The 23793-nt window shown below is 43.2% G+C and overlaps 1 protein-coding gene across 1 annotated transcript in view; it reads left to right on the plus strand.

Annotated features, from left to right (window-relative positions):
• The first annotated feature begins 232 nt into the window (after positions 1-232).
• Positions 233-23793, plus strand: part of drd4b (dopamine receptor D4b) — a 32019-nt gene continuing 8458 nt past the window's right edge. Inside the window, exons 1-3 of the mRNA XM_057837398.1 lie at positions 233-786; positions 11670-11782; positions 19587-20182. Coding sequence (XP_057693381.1) covers positions 538-786; positions 11670-11782; positions 19587-20182 — 958 coding nt within the window. The 5' untranslated portion in view covers positions 233-537. The remainder of the gene's footprint in view (positions 787-11669; positions 11783-19586; positions 20183-23793) is intronic.

Raw genomic sequence — 23793 nt, forward strand, 5'->3', positions numbered from 1 at the left:
CCCATTCTCTTTGGTGTTTTTTCATTGAAAGCACAATAAATGAAGATATTACTACTAAAGCATTTGTAATTGCAATCATTTTCTGGAAGAAATTGAGCATTATCTGACAACACTGGGTGCCAATACTTTTGGCCAGCAGTGCATTACTACTGAATTATGTGTTTTCCCCACTCTCAACAAACCACGTGAATATCAACACAATGACTGGGACTTTATGAGATCATTTATTGAGTGAAAGGAGCGCACGCCGCCCCTAGTGCGCAGGGAGCCGGTGAAAAGAAACGTCACGAAACACTGGCGTGGAACCCGAACCGTGTCATCAGTATTCATTCACGGCATTTATATCGAGCCTCTGCTTCGCCTCGCCAGTTTGCGGTTCTGTTCCGGCGTGAGTTGCGCGTCTTTGCGCAGCGTCCTCCCAACTGTCCTCCTGGATCCTCAAACGCGTCGATCGGAATTCTGTCTTCTACCAACTGCACACGACTCCTAAATGAAAAGCACACCGGAGAAGCTCGTTCTTCTCATGTTGTCACCATCATGTTGGACAACTGCTCGGATTTTGGCAACGTTACGCAGATGGTGGTCCCGGTGGTTCACTATAACTTCCCGGCGCTTGTGTTTGGGATCCTACTAATCATGGTCGTCATCTTCGGCAACGTGCTCGTGTGCATAAGTGTTTATTCGGAGAAAGCTTTAAAAACTACAACCAACTATTTCATCGTCAGTTTGGCCTTTGCAGACCTACTCCTGGCGGTTCTGGTTCTGCCGCTCTTCGTTTACGCAGAGGTAAAAATTAACCTTGGATCCACCCAGCATGTTAAATACATTTTTTTTTAAAAAACACAAACGCAACAGTTCCATGTTAATTAACAGTAATAGTATTGTAGCAGTAACCCTTTCAGGTACAGTGGTCCTGAAAAGTTGTTTTTTTTCCTATATGAATGTAATGTAGCACTTAAGACATTTCACACTAATCTATAGGGCAGGTGACTTATTATGCGCATTTAAAAAAGCAATGAATGTTATATATGTACAGTGCTGGCCAAAAGTATATTGGCACCCCTGCAATTCTGTCAGATAATGCTCAATTTCTCCCAGAAAATGATTACAATTTCAAATGCTTTGGTGGTTAATATCTTCAATTATTTTGCAATGAAAAAAGACAAAAGAGAATGGGGGAAAAAAAAGTTCAATCGTTATCATTTACACAAAACTCCAAAAATGGGCCGGACAAAAGTATTGGCACCCTTTGAAAAATCATTTGATGCTTCTCTAATTTGTGTAATTAACTGTACCTGTTCCTACCTGTCGCACATAACATGTGGTGGCAATAATTACATCACACTTGCAGCCAGTTAAAATGGATTAAAGATGACTCAACCCCTGTCCCGTGTCCTTGTGTGTACACATTGAGCATGGAGAAAAAGAACTGTCTGAGTGAGGATTTGAGAAGCAAAATTGTGAGGAAGTATGGACAATATCAACGCTACAAATCCATCTCCAAAGATCTGAATGTTCCTGTGTCTACCGTGCCCAGGGTCATCTGTATGTGTAAACCCCATGACACTGTGGCTAACCTCCCTAGATGTGGACAGAAAAGAAAAATTGACGAGAGATTTCAATAAAAGATTGTGCAGATGGTGGATAAAGAACCTCGACTGAAATCCAAACAAGTTCAAGCTGTCCTGCAGTCCGAGGTACAACAGTGTCAACCCGTACTATCCGTCGGCGTCTGAATGAAAAGGGCCTCTATGGTAGGATACCTAGGAAGACCCTACTTCTGACCCAGAGACATATAAAAGCCAGGCTGGAGTTTACCAAAACTTACCTGAGAAAGCCAAAAACGTTTTGGAAGAATGTTCTCTGGTCAGATGAGACAAATGTAGAGCTTTTTGGGAAAAGGCATCAACATACAGTTTACAGGAGAAAAATGAGGCCTTAAAGAAAAGAACACGGCCCCCACAGTCAAACATGGCGGAGGTTCGCTGATGTTTTGGGATTGCTTGCTGCCTCTGGCACTGGACTGCTTCACCGTGTGCATGGCATTATGAAATCTGAAGACAACCAACAAATTTTGCAGCATAATGTAGGGCCCAGTGTGAGAAAGCTGGGTCTCCCCTCAGAGGTCACGGGTCTTTCCACAGGACAATGACAAAAAATAAATAAATCAAAAAGCACCAGAAAATGGTTTGAGAGAAAGCACTGGAGACTTTTAAAGTGGCCAGCAATGAGTCCAGACCTGAATCCCATAGAACACCTGCGGAGAGATCTGAAAATGGCAGTTTGGAGAAGGCACCTTTCAAATCTCAGAGACCTGGAGCAGTTACCCCAAGAGGAATGGTCTAAAATTCCAGCAGAGCATTGTAAGAAACTTATTGATGGATACCGGAAGCGGTTGTTTGCAGTTATTTTGTCTAAAGCTTGTGCTACCACCTATTAGGCTGAGGGTGCCAATACTTTTGTCCGGCCCATTTTTGGAGTTTTGTGTAAAATGATGATGATTTCTTTTTTTTTTTTCATCGTCTTTTGTGTTTTTTCATTGCAAGCAAAACAAATGAAGATATTACTACCAAAGCATTTGTAAGTGCAATCATTTTCTGGGAGAAATTGACCATTACTTCACAGAATTGCAGGTGTGCCAATACTTTTGACCAGCACTGTGTATATATAAACTAGTTAGACTGGTTGTGAAAGCTCATCTTTTAGTGTCAGTGAGGGCACTAAATTTTGGGTTATTCGCCCCTTCCAGTCAAGTTGAATTGGACGCCCAGTGCAGTCGGTGGCAGCCAGTGAGTTAAATAGGAGCAGAGGTGGGTAGAAAATGTATTCAAGTAAGAGTAGCGTTACTTCTATTATTACTCAAGTAAAAGTAGTCCAAATAATGCACTCAAGTACAGGTAAAAAAGTATTTGGTGAAAAGAATACTCAAGTAATGAGTAACACTGCGAATAACTGCTTACGATGTTTGATCTTTTTTTTTTTTTTTAACAGTTTTTTTCTCAGCGCAAAGTTATCTATATGAACTGTCATTATTTTACTGTACCAAAATCTATGACATAACAACATTAAGCCAAAGAAATACAAGCAAAATCATTTAAATCCAGCGAGAGGACAAATACTGTATCTACAGAAAGGAAGCATCATTCGTCCAAAGAGGATCAGTGCCCTCTAGTGGCTGAATAGTTTCATCACAGATCTTATTACGAAACTACAAGGATCATATCTCCAGTTTTCCATGGATCAGTCGGTGCCAAATAAAAACTGGGACAGAGGTTAAAATCTGCGCTTTCAAGTCATGCTGAGGGCAGCGCTCTTTATCAAATACTAACATTTTTTACGTCATTTTAAAGACGCCATGTGATTGAACAGGCCGGCTTGATCATAGTCTGATTGGTATAATAGTCTCATTGGTGAAACTGGTAGAGCTACTGTTGGCATCGCTGGCAAAATAAGTAAAAACTATTACGTACAATAAAGAGGAAAAACGTAACAACTAGTGTAGCCCAAAGCAGCGTAGTAAGAGTAGCGTTTCTTCGCAAATCTACTCAAGTAAAAAGTATGCCGTGGTAAAACTACTCTAAGCAGTACATTTTTCAAGTAAATGTAATGTTGTAAATGTAAAAAGTATGTCGTGGTAAAACTACTCCAAGCAGTACATTTTTCAAGTAAATGTAATGTTTTAACCTGGGGGTGGGGCTCGAAGACGAGCGTCTGGTGGCCGGGCCTTTTCCCATGGGGTCCGGCCGGGCACGGCCTGAAAAGGCACCGTGGGTCTGCCTTCCCATGGGAAGGGCGAAAGGGGTCGGGTGCGTAGCGATTTGGGCGGCAGAATAAGGCGGGGGCCTTGGCGGTCTGACCCCCAGCTACAGAAGCTAACTCTTGGGACATGGAATGTCACCTCTCTGACGGGGAAGGAGCCCGAGCTGGTGTGTGAGGCAGAGAAGTTCCAACTAGATATAGTTGGACTCTCCGCCACACACAGTTTGGGTTCTGGTACCAGTCCTCTCGAGAGGGGATGGACCCTCTTCCACTCTGGAGTTGCCCACGGTGAGAGGCGCCGAGCAGGTGTGGGCAAAATTATTGCCCCCCGGCTTGGTGCCTGTATGCTGGGGTTTACCCCAGTAGATGAAAGGGTAGCATCCCTCCGCCTTCGGGTGGGGGGACGGGTCCTGACTTTTGTTTGTGCTTATGCACCAAACAGCATTTCAGAGTACTCACCCTTTTTGGAGTCCTTGGAGGGTGTGCTGGAGAGCGCCCCCTCTAGGGATTCCCTCGTTCTGCTGGGGGACTTCAACGCTCATGTGGGTAATGACAGTGAGACCTGAAGGGGCATGATTGGGAGGAACGGCCCCCCCGTTCAGAACCCGAGCGGTGTTCTGTTATTGGATTTCTGTGCTCGTCACCGATTGTCCATAACGAACACCATGTTCAAACATAAGGGTGTCCACATGCGCACTTGGCACCAGGACACCGTAGGTCATCGGACTTGCGGCCGTATATTTTGGACACTCGGGTCTGCTGGGAATGTCTGGCAGAATCCCCTGTGAGAGAGAGCTTCAACACCCACCTCCGGCACAGCTTCTCCCTTGTCCCGGGGGAGGTGGGGGACATTGAGTCCGAGTGGACCATGTTCCGCACCTCCATTGTTGAGGCGGCCGATCGGAGCTGTGGCCGTAAGGTGGCTGGTGCTTGTCGTGGCAGCAATCCCCGAACCCGCTGATGGACACCAGCGGTAAGGGATGCCGTCAAGCTGAAGAAGGAGGCCTACCTTTTTTGCCTGTGGGACTCCGGAGGCAGCTGACAGGTACCGGCTGGCTAAGCGGACTGCAGCTACGGCGGTCGCCGAGGCAAAAACTCGGACATGGGAGGAGTTTGAGGAGGCTATGGAAAACGACTTCCGGACTGCTTCGAGGAAATTCTGGTCCACCATCCGGCATCTACGGAGAGGAAAGCAGTGCACCATTAACACTGCATATAGTGAAGATGGGGTACTGCTGACCTCGACTCGGGACGTCGTGAGTCAGTGGGGAGAATACTTCGAAGACCTCCTCAATTCCACCGACACACCTTCCTTTGAGGAAGCAGGGTCTGGGAACTCCGAGGTGGGCTCTCCGATCTCTGGGGTTGAAGTCACTGAGGTGGTTGGAAAGCTCCTCGGTGGCAAGGCCCCGAGGGTCGATGAGATTCGCCCGGAGTTCCTAAAGGCTCTGGATGTTGTGGGGCTGTCGTGGCTGACACGCCTCTACAACATCGCGTGGACATCGGGAACAGTGCCTCTGGATTGGCAGACCAGGGTGGTGGTCCCCCTTTTTAAGAAGGGGGACCGGAGGGTGTGTTCCAATTATAGAGGGATCACACTCCTCAGCCTCCCCGGTATAGTCTATTCAGGGGTGCTGGAGAGGAGGGTCCGTCAGGAAGTCGAATCTTGGATTCAGGAGGAGCAGTGTGGTTTTTGTCCCGGCCGTGGAACAGTGGACCAGCTCTACACCCTTGGCAGGATCTGCGAGGGGGCATGGGAGTTCGCTCAATCAGTCTACATGTGTTTTGTGGATTTGGAGAAGGCGTTCGACCTTGTGCCTAGGGGAGTACTGTGGAGGGTGCTCCGGGAGTACGTGATACCGAGCCCCTTGGTAAGGGCTGTTCGGTCCCTGTACGACCGGTGTCAGAATCTGGTCCGCATTGTAAGTAAGTCGAATTCGTTCCCAGTGAGGATTGGACTCCAAGGCTGCCCTTTGTCACCGATTCTGTTCATAATTTTTATGGACAGAATTTCTTGGCGCAGCCGAAACGTTGAGGGGGTCCGGTTTGGTGGCCTCAGCATTGCATCTCTGCCCTTTGCAGATGATGTGGTGCTGTTGGCTTCATCAAGCCGTGCCCTCCAACTCTCACTGGAGCGGTTCGTAGCCGAGTGTGAAGCGGTTGGGATGAAGATCAGCACCTCCAAATCCGAGACCATGGTCCTCAGCCGGAAAAGGGTGGCATGGCCTCTCCGGGTCGGGGATGAGATCCTGCCCCAAGTTGAGGAATTCAAGTATCTTGGGGTCTTGTTCATGAGTGAGGGTAGGAGGGAGCGGGAGATTGAGAGGCGGATCGTTGCAGCGTCTGCAGTGATGCGGACTTTGCACCGGTCCAGTGTGGTGAAGAAGGAGCTGAGCCAAAACGCAAAGCTCTCGATTTACCGGTCGATCTACTTTCCTACCTTCACCTATGGTCACGAGCTGTGGGTCGTGAGCGAAAGAAAAAGATCCCGGATACAAGCGAAATGAATTTCCTCCGCAGGGTGTCCGGGCTCTCCCTTAGAGATAGGGTGAGAAGCCCGGTCATCCGGGAGGGCCTTGGTGTCGAGCCGCTACTCCTCCGCGTCGAGAGGAGCCAGTTGAGGTGGCTCGGGCATCTGGTTCGGATGCCTCCCGGGCGCCTCTCTGGAAAGGTGTACCGGGCATGTCCCACCGGCGGGAGGCCCCGGGGACGACCCAGGACACGCTGGAGAGACTATGTCTCTCGGCTGGCCTGGGAACGCCTTGGAATCCCGTTGGAGGAGCTGGCTGAAGTGGCTGGGGAGAGGGAAGTCTGGGCTTCCCTGCTAAAGCTGCTGGCCCCGCGACCCGACCCCGGACTAAGCGGAAGATAATGGATGGATGGATGGTAATGTTGTAAATGTAACGCATTACTACGCACCTCGGAATAAGAGCATGTGATAATTAGAAAAGTCATATTCGTCATAATTCATGCATGAAAGGGTTAATGAAAGGTGTCGACAAAAAGACCTCAAAACAATTCATGGCTGCCTGTTCGTTCATTTGAGATCACATTACGAGAATGAGTTTCAAAAGGTTTAAAGGAGGTTTATAGGCTATTCACACCGCTCATTAACCCTTTATATGAACCAGAGGTGGGAATCTTGGGGCACCTAACAATTCGATTACAATTCAGAGGCTAAGATTCGATTATAAATCAATTATTGATGCACCCCACCAGCTATTAGCTGCTTTAATGTTTCGTATATTAGTTACAAAAATTGTACAAAAATCCTCTCAGGCTTAAATACACTACTATTTCGATATCAAGTTAACAGTTCAGAACAATAAATAAAATACTCAAGTTCCCATTCTGTATCAGCAGCTTTAAACTAAATTCAATTAATTTGATATTGTGAATCAACCGTTAAAGTTGTTAAAATTGCTCCTGTTATTCCATAATTTCTCTTCTATCTACTTTTGACATGTGAAAGTTTTAAAACTTTTTCTTCATTTAAAAATAGATTCAAGTCAAGATTTTGCCGATTTAGGAGTATTTTATAAAATAGTTAATTAGGTTCACTCGGAAGGTTTCGCTACAACAGCCTTCCAGAGAAGTTTACTGTTTTAGGATGGCGGCTGTTTACTAACGCTGGCAAGTCTGTAATTTCGCATCTAGTTTTCTGTACATGTGCTAACGCCGCCGAGTCAGTCGTTTCGCATCTAGTTCTATATACATTTGATATCTACCGTAGCAATATGTGGGCGTAGTTTGTAGCGGCTGTCAGCCGTAGTCATATATTATTGTTTTTTTATCTAGCGGCATGAGTTGAGCATGATGTTAACTCTCGGTCCGTTCCTCATTGCGTCCCGAAGACCGCGCTGACTGTGTTTTAGTTCCTCTTTACTTTGTATATTTCAATAATCGGAATTTGGATGTTTGTGAATCGTTCTCGAATCTTCCACGGCCGAATCGAGAATAATCTAAGAATCGGAAATTTCGCACACCTCTATTAATTGGACTTTTAGCACCATCAAGCCCTTTGTAACTTTTAGCACCATCAATCCTTCCCATGGGCTCACCACCTGTGGGAGGGGCCAAAGGGGTCGGGTGCGTAGGGAGTTGGGCGGCAGCCAAAGGCGGGGGCCTTGGCGGTCCGACCCCCAGCTGCTGAAGCTAACTCTTGGGACATGGAATGTCACCTCTCTGGCAGGGAAGGAGCCTGAGCTGGCGTGTGAGGCAGAGAAGTTCCGACTAGATATAGTCGGACTCTCCTCCACACACAGCTTGGGTTCTGGTACCAATCCTCTCTAGAGGGGTTGGACTCTCTTCCACTCTGGAGTTGCCCATGGTGAGAGGCGCCGGGCAGGTGTGGGCATACTTATTGCCCCCCGGCTTGGTGCCTGTACGTTGGGGTTTACCCCGGTAGACGAGAGGGTAGCCTCCCTCCGCCTTAGGGTGGGGGGACGGGTTCTAACTGTTGTTTGCGCTTATGCACCGAACAGCAGTTCAGAATACCCACCCTTTTTGGAGTCCTTAGAGGGTGTGCTAGAGAGCGCCCCCTCTGGGGACGCCCTCGTTCTACTGGGGGACTTCAACGCTCACGTGGGCAATGACAGTGAGACCTGGAGGGGCGTGATTGGCAGGAACGGCCCCCCTGATCAGAACTCGAGTGGTGTTCTGTTATTGGACTTCTGTGCTCGTCACGGTTTGTCTATAACGAACACCATGTTCAAACATAGGGGTGTCCATCAGAGCTGTGGCCGTAAGGTGGTTGGTGCCTGTCGTGGCGGAAATCCCCGAACCCGCTGGTGGACACCAGCGGTAAGGGATGCCGTCAAGCTGAAGAAGGAGGCCTATCGGGCCTTTTTGGCCTGTGGGACAAAAAACCCGGACATGGGAGGAGTTCGGCGAGGCCATGGAAAACGACTTCCGGACGGCTTCGAGGAAATTCTGGTCCACCATCCGGCGCCTGAGGAGGGGAAAGCAGTGCACCATTAACACTGTGTATAGTGAAGATGATGTACTGCTGACCTCGACTCGGGACGTCGTGAGCCGGTGGGGAGAATACTTCGAGGCCCTCCTCAATTCTACCGACACGCCTTCCTTTGAGGAAGCAGAGTCTGGGGACTCCGTGGTGGGCTCTTCGATCTCTGGGGTTGAAGTCACTGAGGCGGTTGGAAAGCTCCTCGGTGGCAAGGCCCCGGGGGTAGATGAGATCCGCCTGGAGTTCCTGAAGGCTCTGGATGTTGTAGGGGTGTCGTGGCTGACACGTCTCTACAACATCGCGTGGACATCGGGGACAGTGCCTCTGGATTGGCAGACCGGGGTGGTGGTCCCCCTTTTTAAGAAGGGGGACCGGAGGGTGTGTTCCAATTATAAAGGGATCACACTCCTCAGCCTCCCTGGTAAAGTCTATTCAGGGGTGCTGGAGAGGAGAGTCTGCCGAGAAGTCGAATCTCGGATTCAGGAGGAGCAGTGTGGTTTTCGTCCCGGCCGTGGAACAGTGGACCAGCACCACACCCTCGGCAGGGTCCTCGAGGGTGCATGGGAGTTCGCCCGATCAGTCTACATGTGTTTTGTGGATCTGGAGAAGGCGTTCGACCGTGTGCCTCGGGGAGTCCTGTGGGGGGCGCTCCGGGAGTACGGGGTACCGAGCCCCTTGGTAAGGGCTGTTCGGTCCCTGTACGACCGGTGTCAGAGTTTGGTCCGCATTGCCGGCAGTAAGTCGAATTCGTTCCCAGTGAGGGTTGGACTCCGCCAAGGCTGCCCTTTGTCACCGATTTTGTTCATAATTTTTATGGACAGAATTTCTAGGCGCAGCCGAAGCGTTGTGGGGGTCCGATTTGGTGACCTCAGCATTGAATCTCTGCTTTTTGCAGATGATTTAGTGCTGTTGGCTTCATCAAGCCGTGACCTCCAACTCTCACTGGAGCGGTTCGCAGCTGAGTGTGAAGCGGTTGGGATGAAGATCAGCACCTCCAAATCTGAGACCATGGTCCTCAGTCGGAAAAGGGTGGAGTGCCCTCTCCGGGTCGGGGATGAGATCCTGCCCCAAGTGGAGGAGTTCAAGTATCTTGGGGTCTTGTTCACGAGTGACGGTAGGAGGGAGCGGGAGATCGACAGGCGAATCGGTGCGGCGTCTGCAGTAATGCGGACTCTGCACTGGTCCGTAGTGGTGAAGAAGGAGCTGAGCCAAAAGGCAAAGCTCTCGATTTACCAGTCGATCTACGTTCCTACCCTCACCTATGGTCACGAGCTTTGGGTCGTGACCGAAAGAACAAGATCCCGGATACAAGCGGCCGAAATGAGTTTCCTCCGCAGGGTGTCCGGGCTCTCCCTTAGAGATAGGGTGAGAAGCTCTGTCATCCGGGAGGGACTCGGCGTCGAGCCGCTACTCCTCCGCGTAGAGAGGAGCCAGCTGAGGTGGCTCGGGCATCTGGTTTGGATGCCTCCCGGACGCCTCTCTGGAGAGGTGTTCCGGGCATGTCCCACTGGCGGGAGGCCCCGGGGACGACCCAGGACACGCTGGAGAGACTATGTCTCTCGGCTGGCCTGGGAACGCCTTGGGATCCCACCGGAGGAGCTGGTTGAAGTGGCTGGGGAGAGGGAAGTCTGGGCTTCCCTGTTAAAGCTGCTGCCCCCGCGACCCGACCCCGGAACAAGCGGAAGATAATGGATGGATGGATGGCAGCATCAATGGCACTGAAAAATGAGCATTCAGAGCCAGTCAGTGACGGTTCCAAGATTTTTCCGAAACAGGGGCCAAGAAGGGGCCACATGTAACCCTCGGGGCCAAGTGTCGCTGCCATCTTTGTTCAGCGTTTGTTTTTGTCAACAAGGCAATACGCAGACAGTGGCAGTAAAAACATCACCATCACTAGTAAAGTTAGTAATAACTCGTATTTAATCATACTGTGTGCAAGTAAGCATACAATAAAAGGAACAATAATTTTAATCACTTATTTGAAAAGCCATTTTAAACACAAAAAGCAACATTAATATTTAATACCGCGCACAAATTGAGGACATCACATTTTAGGCCATGTAGAATACAAGTGTGCAGGCCTACATGATCCATACTTTGCCTGTGTGACTCAAAATCTGATATCCACATATCCTGTATGTCTCATTTCTAGGAACAGACAAAGTGCTTTATATGTGTGTTCACATTCACACACGCATTAATACCAATGGAAGCGGTTGCATTGCAAGGCGCTGCTAGACCCACTGGGGGTAACTAGTGGGAAGTGTCTTGCCCAGAGACACAATAACAATGTGTACAAACAGGAGCCAGAATTATGAGTAAATAAAATGTTCATTAAAACAAAACTAATAAAAGTGAAATAAATAAAAACAGAAATGCACTTGGTTCTGGCCTCCAATAACATTCTAAAGTAGATAAAACATTTGTTCATTGTATTTAACTCACAGCCTGATATTGACAATGTTAGACGTCCAATTCATGTAATCTAGGCCGACTGGGTCTGAATGTTCATTTTTCAGTGCAACTGACGGCGCTAGATATCCAATCCAAATTAACTAGAAGAAGCGAATGGACGTCTAGCGCTTTCAGTGGCATCCAATGAGTTCAATGAGTGCCCTTTAAATAGTTAACTGTTGAAAGTCGCCTGTCTGCAGTCTTTCTAAAATTATGTATGACTCAGAGACCACTGGTGAGACCTCATCTTTAATTGGCTGCAACTCTGATCTTGTTATTGTGGACCACACCAGCATATCTGGCAGATGACTTTAGTAGTTATAGTGGTGGCCTGTCAGCATGCGTTCAGCTGCTTACACAATGGGGAGAGTAATTATTTCGGAGAAAGTCAGTGAAAAATATGTTGCCTTCAGTAGTGATGCAAGAGTAAGGAGGATTATAGATATTTGGCTATTCAGACATACAACAGCTGATGTGTATCTGTGTGTAGTTCCAGGGTGGAGTCTGGTCCTTGAATATGTTTGTATGTGATAGCCTGATGACCATGGATGTGATGCTTTGCACTTCCTCCATCTTCAACCTTTGTGCAATCAGTGTGGACAGGTAAGGATGCGTCACATTGAAATACATGCCATTTTCAAGCCACTTCATTAGGTATATTCACAGCGCCTGTTTAGCTCCAACACAAAAGCGCTATAAAAATCTCTTTCTTAAAAAACAAACACAGTAACAGCACAGTTGCATGAATCATAGACTTCATAACCTATTGACATGACACAGGAAACGGGGCTGATCCGTAGGGGGGCCTATTTTCAAAAACTTCAAATTCAAATATTTTCAAAACCAAAGTTGCTACCAACCTAAAACCAAATCAGGCACTTACCTTAGCTACATATGAGTCTCCATGAGCAGCGGTATCAAAAAAAGTTCAAAGTCGTTCCCTTATAAAATCCAGATTAATTATTTTTTGTATAAAAGCACTTAAAATGGCTATAAAAGTCTCAGATTTTACACTACATGCACAAAAAATCACCAAATGCAGAGATAATCACCTATATTTTCAAGATCAATAGCAATATTTAATATATAAATTTTCGACCAAAATAGCAACTTAATTTTGCTACTTTGTTAGTGAATGAGGCTAGCAGACATAAACAGAGCTTTTCTGGTGAGAATTCTTGTGAATAAATGCTTAATCCCCGAATTCTTCATAGATATGGATGTAAAACAGTCTTGATTCTTGGTTAAAAGCAAAGAAATCATGCAGTAAGCCTTTATTTTACGTATATATGTCGAAGTACAATGCTACTCTGTGAGCGAATGAGTCTACCGGCCGCCTGACGTAAACAGAGCTTTTCTGGTGAAAATTCTTGTGAATAAATGCTTAAATCACCGAATTCTTCATAGATATGGACTTAAAACAGTCTAGATTCTTGGTTAAAAGCAAATAAACCATCCAGTTAGCGTTTATTTTACGTATATATGTCGAAGTACAATGCTACTATGTTAGTGAATGAGGCTAGCGTCCGCCTGATGTAAACAGAGCTTTTCTGGCGAAAATTACTGTGAATAAATGCTTAAATCCCTGAATTCTTTATGATATAGACGTAAAACAGTCTCGTTTCTTGGTTAAAAGAAAAAGAAACCATGCAGGTAGCATTTATTTTACGTAAATATGTCGAACAATGAGCCTAGTCAGTTACGAATATTAGCCGCCTCCATGTGTAAACAAAGAAGAAAATTCTTGCGAATAAATGCTTCAATCACTGAATTCTTGCGAATAAATGCTTCAATCACTGAATTCTTTATAAGATATGGACGTAAAACTGTCTAGATTCTTTGTTAAAAGAGCGAAAAACCGGGCAGTACTTTCTATATATATGTACATATGTCGAAGAATGAAGCCAATGCCGTAGCGGTTCCCATTCTCCCATTGATTTTTTTCACAACGTTTCAAAATGCATTCATGGTACGAAAAATATATTATTTACCTTGAATCCTCGAACAAATCACTCCCGAGACAATCCGTCCTGTTTGTATGCGGTACAGCTTTCGTAGTTCTTTAAAAATCCAAGCTTAAATCCGACATGTGTGCAGTCTACGGCTATTACTAAATGACGCTTCAAGCTCGGCCCCCTGTGGTAAGGCGCAAAGGATGACGAAGTGTCAGGTCAATAGGTAATGAGGTCTATGCCTGAATGTGTAAATCAATTAGACTGGAAGGTAATTTAATCTGTTCCTTAATCTTGTCACAGAAATTAAAAACACTAAAGGTGATGGATTTAAAAATAATAATAATACTTAAAAAACAGCAAGTAGCAGTAATTGAGCCTGCTTTGTTGTGTAGTGTCATGACAAACTAACCGAATCTCTTGATTATATTATAGTGCATACAGTTATGTGGAAAAAATTTGAACACCCCATGAAATATTCAGTTCTTTATCAAGAAATGTTCACATACAGTATCAATGTCCGATCTTGTTTTTCTTTATCTCTGGAAAAGAAAGTGATTTAATTGCAGGTAAACAACAAAAATTAACATTGTTTTACTCATTTAATCAAATATATTAACAAAAATGCATATTCTAACTGGGGAAAAACTTAGGACACCCTACCACCTAATAGCTAGTGCAGTGGTTCTTAACCTTGCTAAAGGGACCGAACCCCACGAGTTTCACATAAGCATTCACGGAATCCTTCGGAATTAGATAATAATAATAATTGGGTAAAAAATTCAAATTCATATCTCAGCTAATATCTAAGCGGAGTCCTTTTCAACCTTCCTCTAATTTTCTCAGCATGTTTTTAAACAGGTCAAAAATTTTAGTCCATGCTGCCCTTCAGTCTGTTATACTTCTTCCTGCCAAGTCCAAGTTCAAGTCAACCTTCCACTGAGCAAAACAGTTTCTCCTTTTAACAGATAGAGGAAAAGCAGTTGAAAGAAATTAAATAAAGCCTGTAAATTGGGGGCAAGCCTGTCAAAAACCTAATCTAACACACCCAGGTTAAGAAGCACTGAGCTAGTGTTACCCACGTCGGCTGAAATAATGTCAGTGAGATGCTTTTTGTAGCCATCTACCAGTCTTTGACATCGGTCTGAAGAAAGTTTACCCCACTCCTCAACGCAGAATACGTTCAACAGTGACTGACAGTTGAAGTGAGAGAAAACAGCATGGTGAAATCAAAGAAGCTGTCTGAGGCCTTCAGAAAGAAGATTGTAGACGCTTATGAGTCTGGTAAAGGATTTCAAAAGATCTCAGAAGAGTTTAAATTCCACCATCCCACTGTCTGGAAAATAGTCTACAAGTGGAGGACATTCAAAACAACTGCCAACATGCCCAGGTCTGGCCGTCCAAGCAAGTTCCCCCCGAGAGCAGACCACAAAATGCTAAAAGAAGTCTCCAGAAACCCTAAAATGTCATCAAGGGACCTACAGCAGGCTCTTGCTACTGTTGATGTGAAAGTGCATGCGTCTACAATCAGGAAGACACTACACAAATTTAACATTCATGGGAGGTGTGCAAGGAGGAAACGTTTGCTCTCCAAGAAGAACATGAAAGCCAGACTGAAGTTTGCCAGAGTGAATGTAGACAAAGACCAGGACTTCTGGAATAATGTTCTTTGGACGCATGAATCTAAAATTGAATTATTTGGACACCAGAACAGAGGACATGTTTGGAGTAAACCCAATACAGCATTCCAGGAAAAGAACCTCATACCAACTGTGAAGCATGGAGGTGGAAATGTCATGGTATGGGGATGCTTTGCTGCAGCAGGACCTGGCCTGGACGTCACCATCATAGAATCCACCATGAATTCTATCGTGTATCAGACGGTGCTTGAGGAACATGTGAGATCATCTGTGGAAAAAATTAAAGCTGAAGCGAAACTGGACCCTGCAACATGACAATGACCAAAAACATACAAGTAAATCCACCAAGGACTGACTGAAAAGAAATGGAGAGTCCTGGAATGGCCGAGTCAAAGCCCAGATCTTAATCCTATTGAGATGCTATGTGGTGACTTGAAACGGGCTGTACATGCAAGAAACCCCTCAAACATCTCACTGTTGAAAGTATTCTGCGTTGAGGAGTGGGGCAAACTTTCTTCAGACCGATGTCAAAGACTGGTACATGGTTACAAAAAGCTTCTCATTGAAGTTATTTCAGCCAAAGGGGGTAACACTAGCTATTCGGTGGTAGAGTGTCCTCACTTTTTCCTCAGTTAGAATATGCATTTTTGTTGATATATTTGATTTAATGAGTAAAACAATGTTAATTTTTGTTGTTTACCTGCAATAGCGTACCGCACGAATGCTATTTTCAGACCGTGAAGTCGCATTGTAAAGCGGAAGTGGGACATTATAGACATGCCCTCGCATACAAACCATTAATATTTCTGCTAATTTTCTCCGGTAATCTTTCAAAAATGAACATGCCGATCAAGCACTACTGATATGGAAGTTGTAGAAACGACTCTAGACTTTACGACATATGAAGGATGTTTTCTTTAAATGTTTCCTGAAACCAAAAAATCAGAATAAAAATTGTGAAGAATGGATCAACTTGCGCGGACGTTTAACGCCAGTAAGGTGAAGCCATTCACATTTCATATGCAGTAAACATTTTGTTCGAGGGCATGGCCCTTCAGAGGATGAAGAGTTAAGCCATTTTGATATTTTTTACCTATTTTTTAGCATGGTGTTTTGACATGCTGCTTCTGTCTGACAATGAATGACCTGAAAAAATTAAAATGGTATCTGACTGCCACTGTTACCTTTTCTGTTGTAAAAAAAAAAAACAACTTTAGTCAGGGCGAAGTGTAAATAATAGAATTAAGATTTGTTATTAATGAAAAAATTAAAAGTGTTCGTTGGCTGTCAACGAGTAGCTTTTGCGATCGCTGCACAAAAATAGCAATGTAAATTGCCCAAAAGAACAGTCAGAGACGAAAGACAACCAGAGGATATAAAATATAAGAAAGACAGGGCATATGGTTGTTGTTGCATTGTCAGTAGCGTAAGTCAATGCACACAAGAAAAAGGTGTCGGGGAAAAAAAGCTAAGGCTAATCTTAGGTCGGCTCGTTTCTTTTTTCCGTCTTTTTCAGCCCTCGACACCCAGTCTCTTTAACTGAACATTTATATGCTCTTCCACATCTTTACCAGTGAATTTAGCACCAGGGACATCATTTTTGGAAAGAATTGGTAGGTTTAGCGCTGTCCCCCCCTTGGCAACAGTTGCTTACGTCATGAATATTAATGAGCGGAAATGACGTGTTGCTTGAGGTATGCCATTAAATCCCTTTCTTTTCCAGCGATAAAGAAAAACAAGATCTGACATTGATATGTGAACATTTTTTAATAAAGAACTGAATATTTAATGGCGTGTCCTATTTTTTTCACATCACTGTACATGATCCCAAAATTCTTTGGAATTGTGAAATTGATAAATTTTGTATTTAAGCCATTGGATTTCTTTTCTGCTCACGCAGTTGTTCACAAAGTAGTGAAACCCACGCATCCTTGCTAGTAAACAATTGACGCTTTCAAGGGTTGTACTTTTATACATAATCATGACACTTACCTGTTTCCTGTTATACTGTTCAACTCTGTAATGTTCCAAACTATTTATTTTTTTGGTTTGTTTAGCATTCTGGAATTTCCTCAGTCTTTTCTTAGCTCAGGCCCATCTGTTTGGGAATTTTTTTCAGGCATCAAATCCAAAATGAGGAAACATTTGAAAAAAGCAAAGCAAAACAAAAATTTTCATGAGAGTAAAAATTGAATACATTATTTCTGTTGTGAATTCAAACAAATATGAGTTGAAAAGGATTTGCGAATCATGATATCCTGTATTTATTTACATTTTATACAATATCCCAATTCAATTGAATTTTGTAAAACGAACGGCAGGGGAGGAGTATCCCTTATGAAATAGAAATTTAGGCCACAAAAACATCAAGACAGTCAATGGGCCGCATTAATCTCACTAACCGAAACCGTAATCCCGCTCTTGATTTTTTGGAACAATTTTTTTTTTTTTTTTTCATTTTTTCACTTAATGGCAGTTGTGCCTTGTTACCAAAAGGTTTAACGATGGTGACCAAAATAGACTGGCAGAGTGATTCTCTGGTCTCCAGTGCTTTAACGATAGTGCCATCAACTGGATCTTGAGGGTGACTGCCATATACAGTGGAACCTCTCCTCGCGAATTTAATTGGTTCTGGAACTAGTTTCGTAACCTGAAAATTCTGTAAGTAGAGAGCCCATGCTCGTACATACAGGCATACCAGCTGCGTGTGTGTGCGTGCGTGAGTGAGCGCGCGTTATTCTGTGTAACCTAGTGGAGAAGTACACGCGGCATCCTTTTTGACAGAATATTCCAACCAGGAACATTTACTATAATAAAAAGTTGAAAATGAGAGGTTTTTTTTTTTTGTCTCAGCTGTTTTTTTTTTTTTTTGGCTAAGCAGAGCAAATGACAGTCTCTAAGGTGCTTGTCACATGATCTGTTTGAAAAATAATTTTGACCCATTATAAAAATATTTTTTGGTCTCATTTCATTATTTTTTATTGTTTGTTTTATTGCTTTACAACTTTAATAGGCAACATTTTACCGGGAAAGGCTTAATTTTAAATTCATATATTGGAAAGTCAATTACATGCGAAGACATTTTCGGCCCCCGGGAGGGCTATGCCCCCATTCCCCCATTAATCTCCACGTATGAGTAAAACTGGAATAAAACAAAATCCAAACACATTTCAATCATTCCGTATTCCTAACCAAACCGTTAATAATTGTAGTAAAGTAGATAATAGAACATTATGCAAAGGAAACAGGAAAAAAAAAAAAAAAGCTTTCTATGGAGGTGATGTCCTCTTCTTTCACGAAATCGAAAATGGCGTTGCTTTTGTGGCAGACTACCATCTCGGCGATTTCCTTTTCCATAATCCAAAAAAGAAGTCTCTCCATCTCATCAAAAAACTCTTCGTGAGACAAAAATGCGAGGAGACCTGTGCTCTTTTGGCGAAGAGATCCGGCCTGCTATTCCAACAACACCGTTGCGCCTGTGCACGTCGTCATACTGCGACACCCAAATGGTGCGACATTTAAAAGCAGAAAGTACATACTAGTGATGTCGCATATTTTTGCACCTGAGGCCGAGTCACTTGATTTTGAGAATCTGCCAATACCGAGTCCTGATACGATACCAATTGTTTTTTTTGTTGTTTTTTTAAACAAAAGTTCCAAACATGTTACAGTATTTTACTGTTTACATTATTTCCTTTTCTGCTTTGTCTTTCGGAATATAAAACGTGTATATTTTTGTGGCGACCACGACCCAGAACAAGCGAAAGATGGATGGATGGATGGATGGATGGATGGATGGATGGATGGATGGATGGATGGATGGATGGATGGATGGATGGATGGATGGATGGTATATTTTTGTTTCTTCTGGCAATGCCATTGAATTTCATTACTTTTCAGCCCTTACATTTGTTTTTTAAATTAAAAGCCCTATCCTTTTCACCCGATTCCGATCGTCTGAAAAATGGCGCCATCAACCCGATTTCCGATCACGTGGTCGGATTGGGGACATCCCTAATTTTAACTGTCTTTCAAGACTATATTAGAAGTACATACATATCTTTTACAGTACTGTAGTGTATTTTTACCTCTCTTATCCGGAAATTTCTTATGTAACAAGAAGCGATATTTTCCCGTTGAGGTGTAATAACCTGAAAATTTTGTTTGTAGAGACATTTGTAAGTAATGGTAGCACTGTACTTGTAAATTGTAGAGAATTAGATTACTTGCCAAGCATCCATCCATTTTATATAACAGCACACCAACGTTTGGTTCTGCAGCAATTCCACACAGGACTAGTCGCCAGTCAGTCACAGAGCATACATGGATATGATATTCCAGTGTATTGGCTGACGATATTCAGTCATTTGAGTTTTGAAGCACTTGACTATATCTATTATCATCCGTTCATCTTCCATTCCTCTTATTCCTCAGATGGGTCACCGGGGTGCTGTTTGAATGATTCATTAATTCAAAAAAAAAAAAAAAAAAAGAGTGGTTGGAGGGGATCATCCATAAATTTGTACTTCTAAAGTGGGGAACAATGAATCACACATTCTCTAGACATTAGTCATTTTTTATATTTAGAAATCTCTGTATTTAATCATTAAAATCAATGAAAGTAAGAGAATAATTTGTCTTTGGCGACCCCTTCTGCAGTCATTGAGGTTTATTATCAGTTGTCAAAATTTTGCGCAATTTTCCAAATGTCCATTGTTGAGTCTTTCCATGCTGACTTAATGGAGAAGTGGGGTACACCCTCGACTGGTCATCATCCAGATGTGATATTAACAGTTTCAATTTCTTTTTTCCCAGATTCATTGCCGTTGCCATTCCTCTTAATTATAATCGCAAGCATGTGGACTATCGCCAACTCGTCCTGCTACTAGGCACCTGGCTGCTGGCCTTAGCTGTGGCCTCACCTGTTATCTTTGGAATCAACAATGTACCTGACCGTTACACGCGCAAGTGCAAACTGGAGGACAATAACTATGTAGTTTATTCTTCTGTCTGCTCTTTCTTTATCCCATGCCCCATCATGGTCCTGCTATACTTTGGAGTCTTTCGCGGCCTACGGCGCTGGGAGTTAGCTCGTAAGGCCAAACTGCACACCAGCGTCGAAGCTTGCAGGAAGCTGCAGCACGCGGCCATTGCAACCGCCCTCCCTCCGTTGGCGGGTGCAATCCCAGGACCCCTGCCCATGCCGCTAACCAGGATCATTGAAAGGGACTTTGCTCAGTCACGGCTTGATGATATGGACGACTGCATGAAGCAAAAGATTCCTTATCCCCGTCGGTACAGTGCAAATGCCATACCAACAGTAACCTACGGCCATGAGCAACACAGCAAAAAAGGAGCCAAGATCAACAGCAGGGAGAGGAAAGCCATGAGGGTTCTGCCTGTTGTAGTAGGTGAGCTTTTCTATTTTCATGTATTTTAAATTGCATGTATAAAGAATTGTATTTTTAAGGCACACCTGAGCAAAAATCATGCCGTCAAATCTGCTTCTTGAAATGCCACGTTGCGAGGTGGGATGGAAAATCCTTACGAAGGCGAAATGCACGCTAATACAGATTTAAGCAGATTTGTGAAGAGGAAAATGGTCTATAAGATTTAAATCTTTGAGTCCAGCTCACGAAAAATGAAATTAAAAAATTGCTGCGCTTATATTTTTGTTCAAATACATTTTGTCATGTATACACAATACAAATACAGTACATAAAGAGATCATTCATCATGATTTATGATGACGTAATTTAGTAAGTACGGCTACTGGAGCCACTAATTCTAAGGTACTAGTGACATGCCAACACAGAGACTAAAATTTGATTGGGAAGAAAAAATACCTATTATCCACATTAAGTATTGGAAGCAGTGCAGTCAAGAGAAATAGTACCCCTCCCCCCGAAAAAAATAAAACAACGCTGTGAACACATTATCATAATACGATAAATAAAACGTCGGTTACCACATTTTTGGGGCTGTAAGGCGCACTTAAAATCCTTTATTATTACCCAAACATTGACACTGCGATTTATAATCCTGTGTGCCTTATGTACTGTGTTTGGGTTGTGCTTAATGACCCGAGCCTATGTTTTCACATGACTGTAATGTACTGCTCCCGTAAAGTGTTCAAGACACAGAATCCTCATTCATCAAACCCATAAATTAAGTAAATAATAACTGAATACCGGTAAATAAATGGTAAATGGTGTTATACTTGTATAGCGCTTTTCCACCTAACAATATTTACAGAACCTTTTAAAATTTCTCACATTTCTGCATAAAGTCACCATCAAATGTGATCTGATCTTTGTCAAAATAACACAGATGAAAATACAGTGTCTGTTTTAACTAAAACCACCCAAACATTTATAGGTTTTCATATTTTAATGAGGATAGCATGCAAACAATGACAGAATGGGGAAAAATAAGTAAGTGAATCCTCTGCCTAAGGAGACTTAAAGAGAAATTGAAGCCAATTTTTACCAAATAATTTAAGTCAGGTGTGTGCCCAATCACCGATGAGTGGTTTAAAGCTGCCCTGCCCTCAATAAAACACACACCTGGTAAGAACTGTCTTGATGAGAAGCATTGTCTGATGTGCATCATGGCTCGGTAAAAAGAGCTGTAAAATAGTAGCCAGGAATACTGAAAAAAAAAACATTGTTGCTTGTTTAATGTTCAGAAAAAGGCATTTGGACACGCCACAAAATTTTGGGCAAAATATTTTGTGGTCTGATGAAACCAAAGTTGAATTGTTTGGGAGTAACACACAACGTCATGTGTGGAGGAAAAATGGAACAGCTCACTAACATCAACACCTCATCCCCACCGTGAAGCATGGTGGCGGGAGCATCGTGATTTGGGGCTGTTTTCTGCCTCGGGGCCTGGACAACTTGCAATCATAAATAGAAGAATGAATTCAAAAGCTTATCAGGATGTTTTGCAGGAAAACCTGAGGACGTCTGTCAGACAGTTAAAGCTAAAAAGAGGATGGATGCTGCAACAAGACAATGATCCAAAACACAGAAATAAATCAACATCAGAATGGTTTCAGAAGAACAAAATACACGTTCTGGAGTGACCAAGTCAAAGTCCAGACTTGAACCCCATTGTGATGCTGTGGCATGACCTAAAGACAGGGATTCATGCCAGACATCCCAGGAATCTGACTGAACTACAGTAGTTTTGTAAAGAAGAATGGGCCAAGATTAGTCTTGATCGTTGTGCCAAACTGATCTGCAACTACAGGAAGCGTCTGGTTGAAGTTAATGCTGCCAAAGGGGATGCCACAAAATATTAAATGTGATGGCTCACTTACTTATTTACCCACCTTCTGTCATTGTTTGCATACTATCCTCATTAAGATATGAAAACCTATAAATGTTTGGGTGGTTTTAGTTAAAGCAGACACTTTTTTTTAATCTGTGCGATTTTGACAAAGATCAGATCACATTTGACGGTGATTTTATGCAGAAATGTGCGAAATTCCAAAAAGTTTCAGATACATTTTCATGCCACTGCACAGTGTTAAAAGACAACAAACAAATGATAAAGTCTAGTGTGCCTTTTTATCAGGTGTTCTTATGCATGAAAATAAACTGGTTTGTTGATAGCGAGCCTTATAATCCAGTGCGCTTTATAGTCCAAAAAATACAATACAAATATAAATCAGTACTTCTTAATGTTTAGAAGTGGGGTCATCATAATAAACATCATCATAAACAATAGAGCTGTGTTTTGACCTGAAGTTGTAAAGGTTTCAGTTACTATTCACAATTTTTTTCTTGTACATTAATCATGTTGTTTACATGATTAGCAATGAGGTTACGTTTTTACTGAGAATGCAATGTTAGTCTGAAATTGCTGTGTTGATCAAATAAACACGATTAACTGTTTGTAAAGGAAAGTTGTCCGAGAGTTTAAGAGGACACTCGCCGCTAGCCTTAGCCTAATGCTAACACGGACATGAATTCTATGTTAACACTACAAGTTACATTTAGTGAAGGATGATCACTCAGCACAGATCTTTAAAGGCTAAGGCAGCATTGCATATTCTCTCTTGCCAAGATAAGAAAACAAATTTTACCATTTGTTTTGAAGACAACTAGTGAGTTGGGGTTGCAGCACGTCACATGACATGAAAGACACAACCAGACACTGCTAAGATGCTGGCTAACTACACACAAAAACAGAAACTATAGCGCACTTTCGTCTCGTTCTCGTCTTGTCAGACGAAAACATCTTGTGATGTTTTAGTCTCCCAAGATACATTTTTAGCTCGTTATCATCTCGTCATCGTCATGAAAGAATTGTTTGTCGACTAAATATTTTCATCATTGTCATTGTTGACGAAAACACACTAGGCTCCAGTTACCTAAACGCTTGGAACAGAAAATGGAGTATTTTAATATCTGTATACACTAAAACCAACAGTAGCTGTTTCTCTGTTCTGTCATTCATTCTTCCCTACTTCGGAATACTGCAGTTTACGCGTTATACATTTTGGTTAGTGGCCGATTACTCTAATTTACTTTAATTATTCAATGTTTGCAATTTTAGGAGTAGATTGGGTTATATTGCAACACTTGATCATCCAGTTACACATCCTCCAATCATAGACTTCATAATTATATTGATGGGACACATTCCACAGACAGTGCGCCACGCCTTCAAGTAGGGGGGGCGTCTCACACTCCACTTCAGTTATTCGCAGTCGGTCCCAGTTATTCAACACATGCAGCAATCCAACGTCGGATTTAGGTTGAGAAAGTACCAGAGCTGTACCGCATACAAACAGGAAGGATTGTCTCAGGAGGGATTTGTTCGAGGATTCAAGGTAATTATTATATTTTTCGTACCGTGCATACATTTTGAAATGTTGTGAAAAAATCAATGGGAGTAATTAACCGCTATGGCACTGGCGTCATAATTTGCAATATTTACGTGAAATAAATGCTAACTGCTCGTTTTTTTGTATATACCTAAGAATCAAGACTGTTTTAAGTTCATATCTATA

This window comes from Corythoichthys intestinalis, chromosome 1 (genome assembly GCF_030265065.1).
Source record: "Corythoichthys intestinalis isolate RoL2023-P3 chromosome 1, ASM3026506v1, whole genome shotgun sequence".
Lineage (NCBI taxonomy): Eukaryota > Metazoa > Chordata > Actinopteri > Syngnathiformes > Syngnathidae > Corythoichthys > Corythoichthys intestinalis.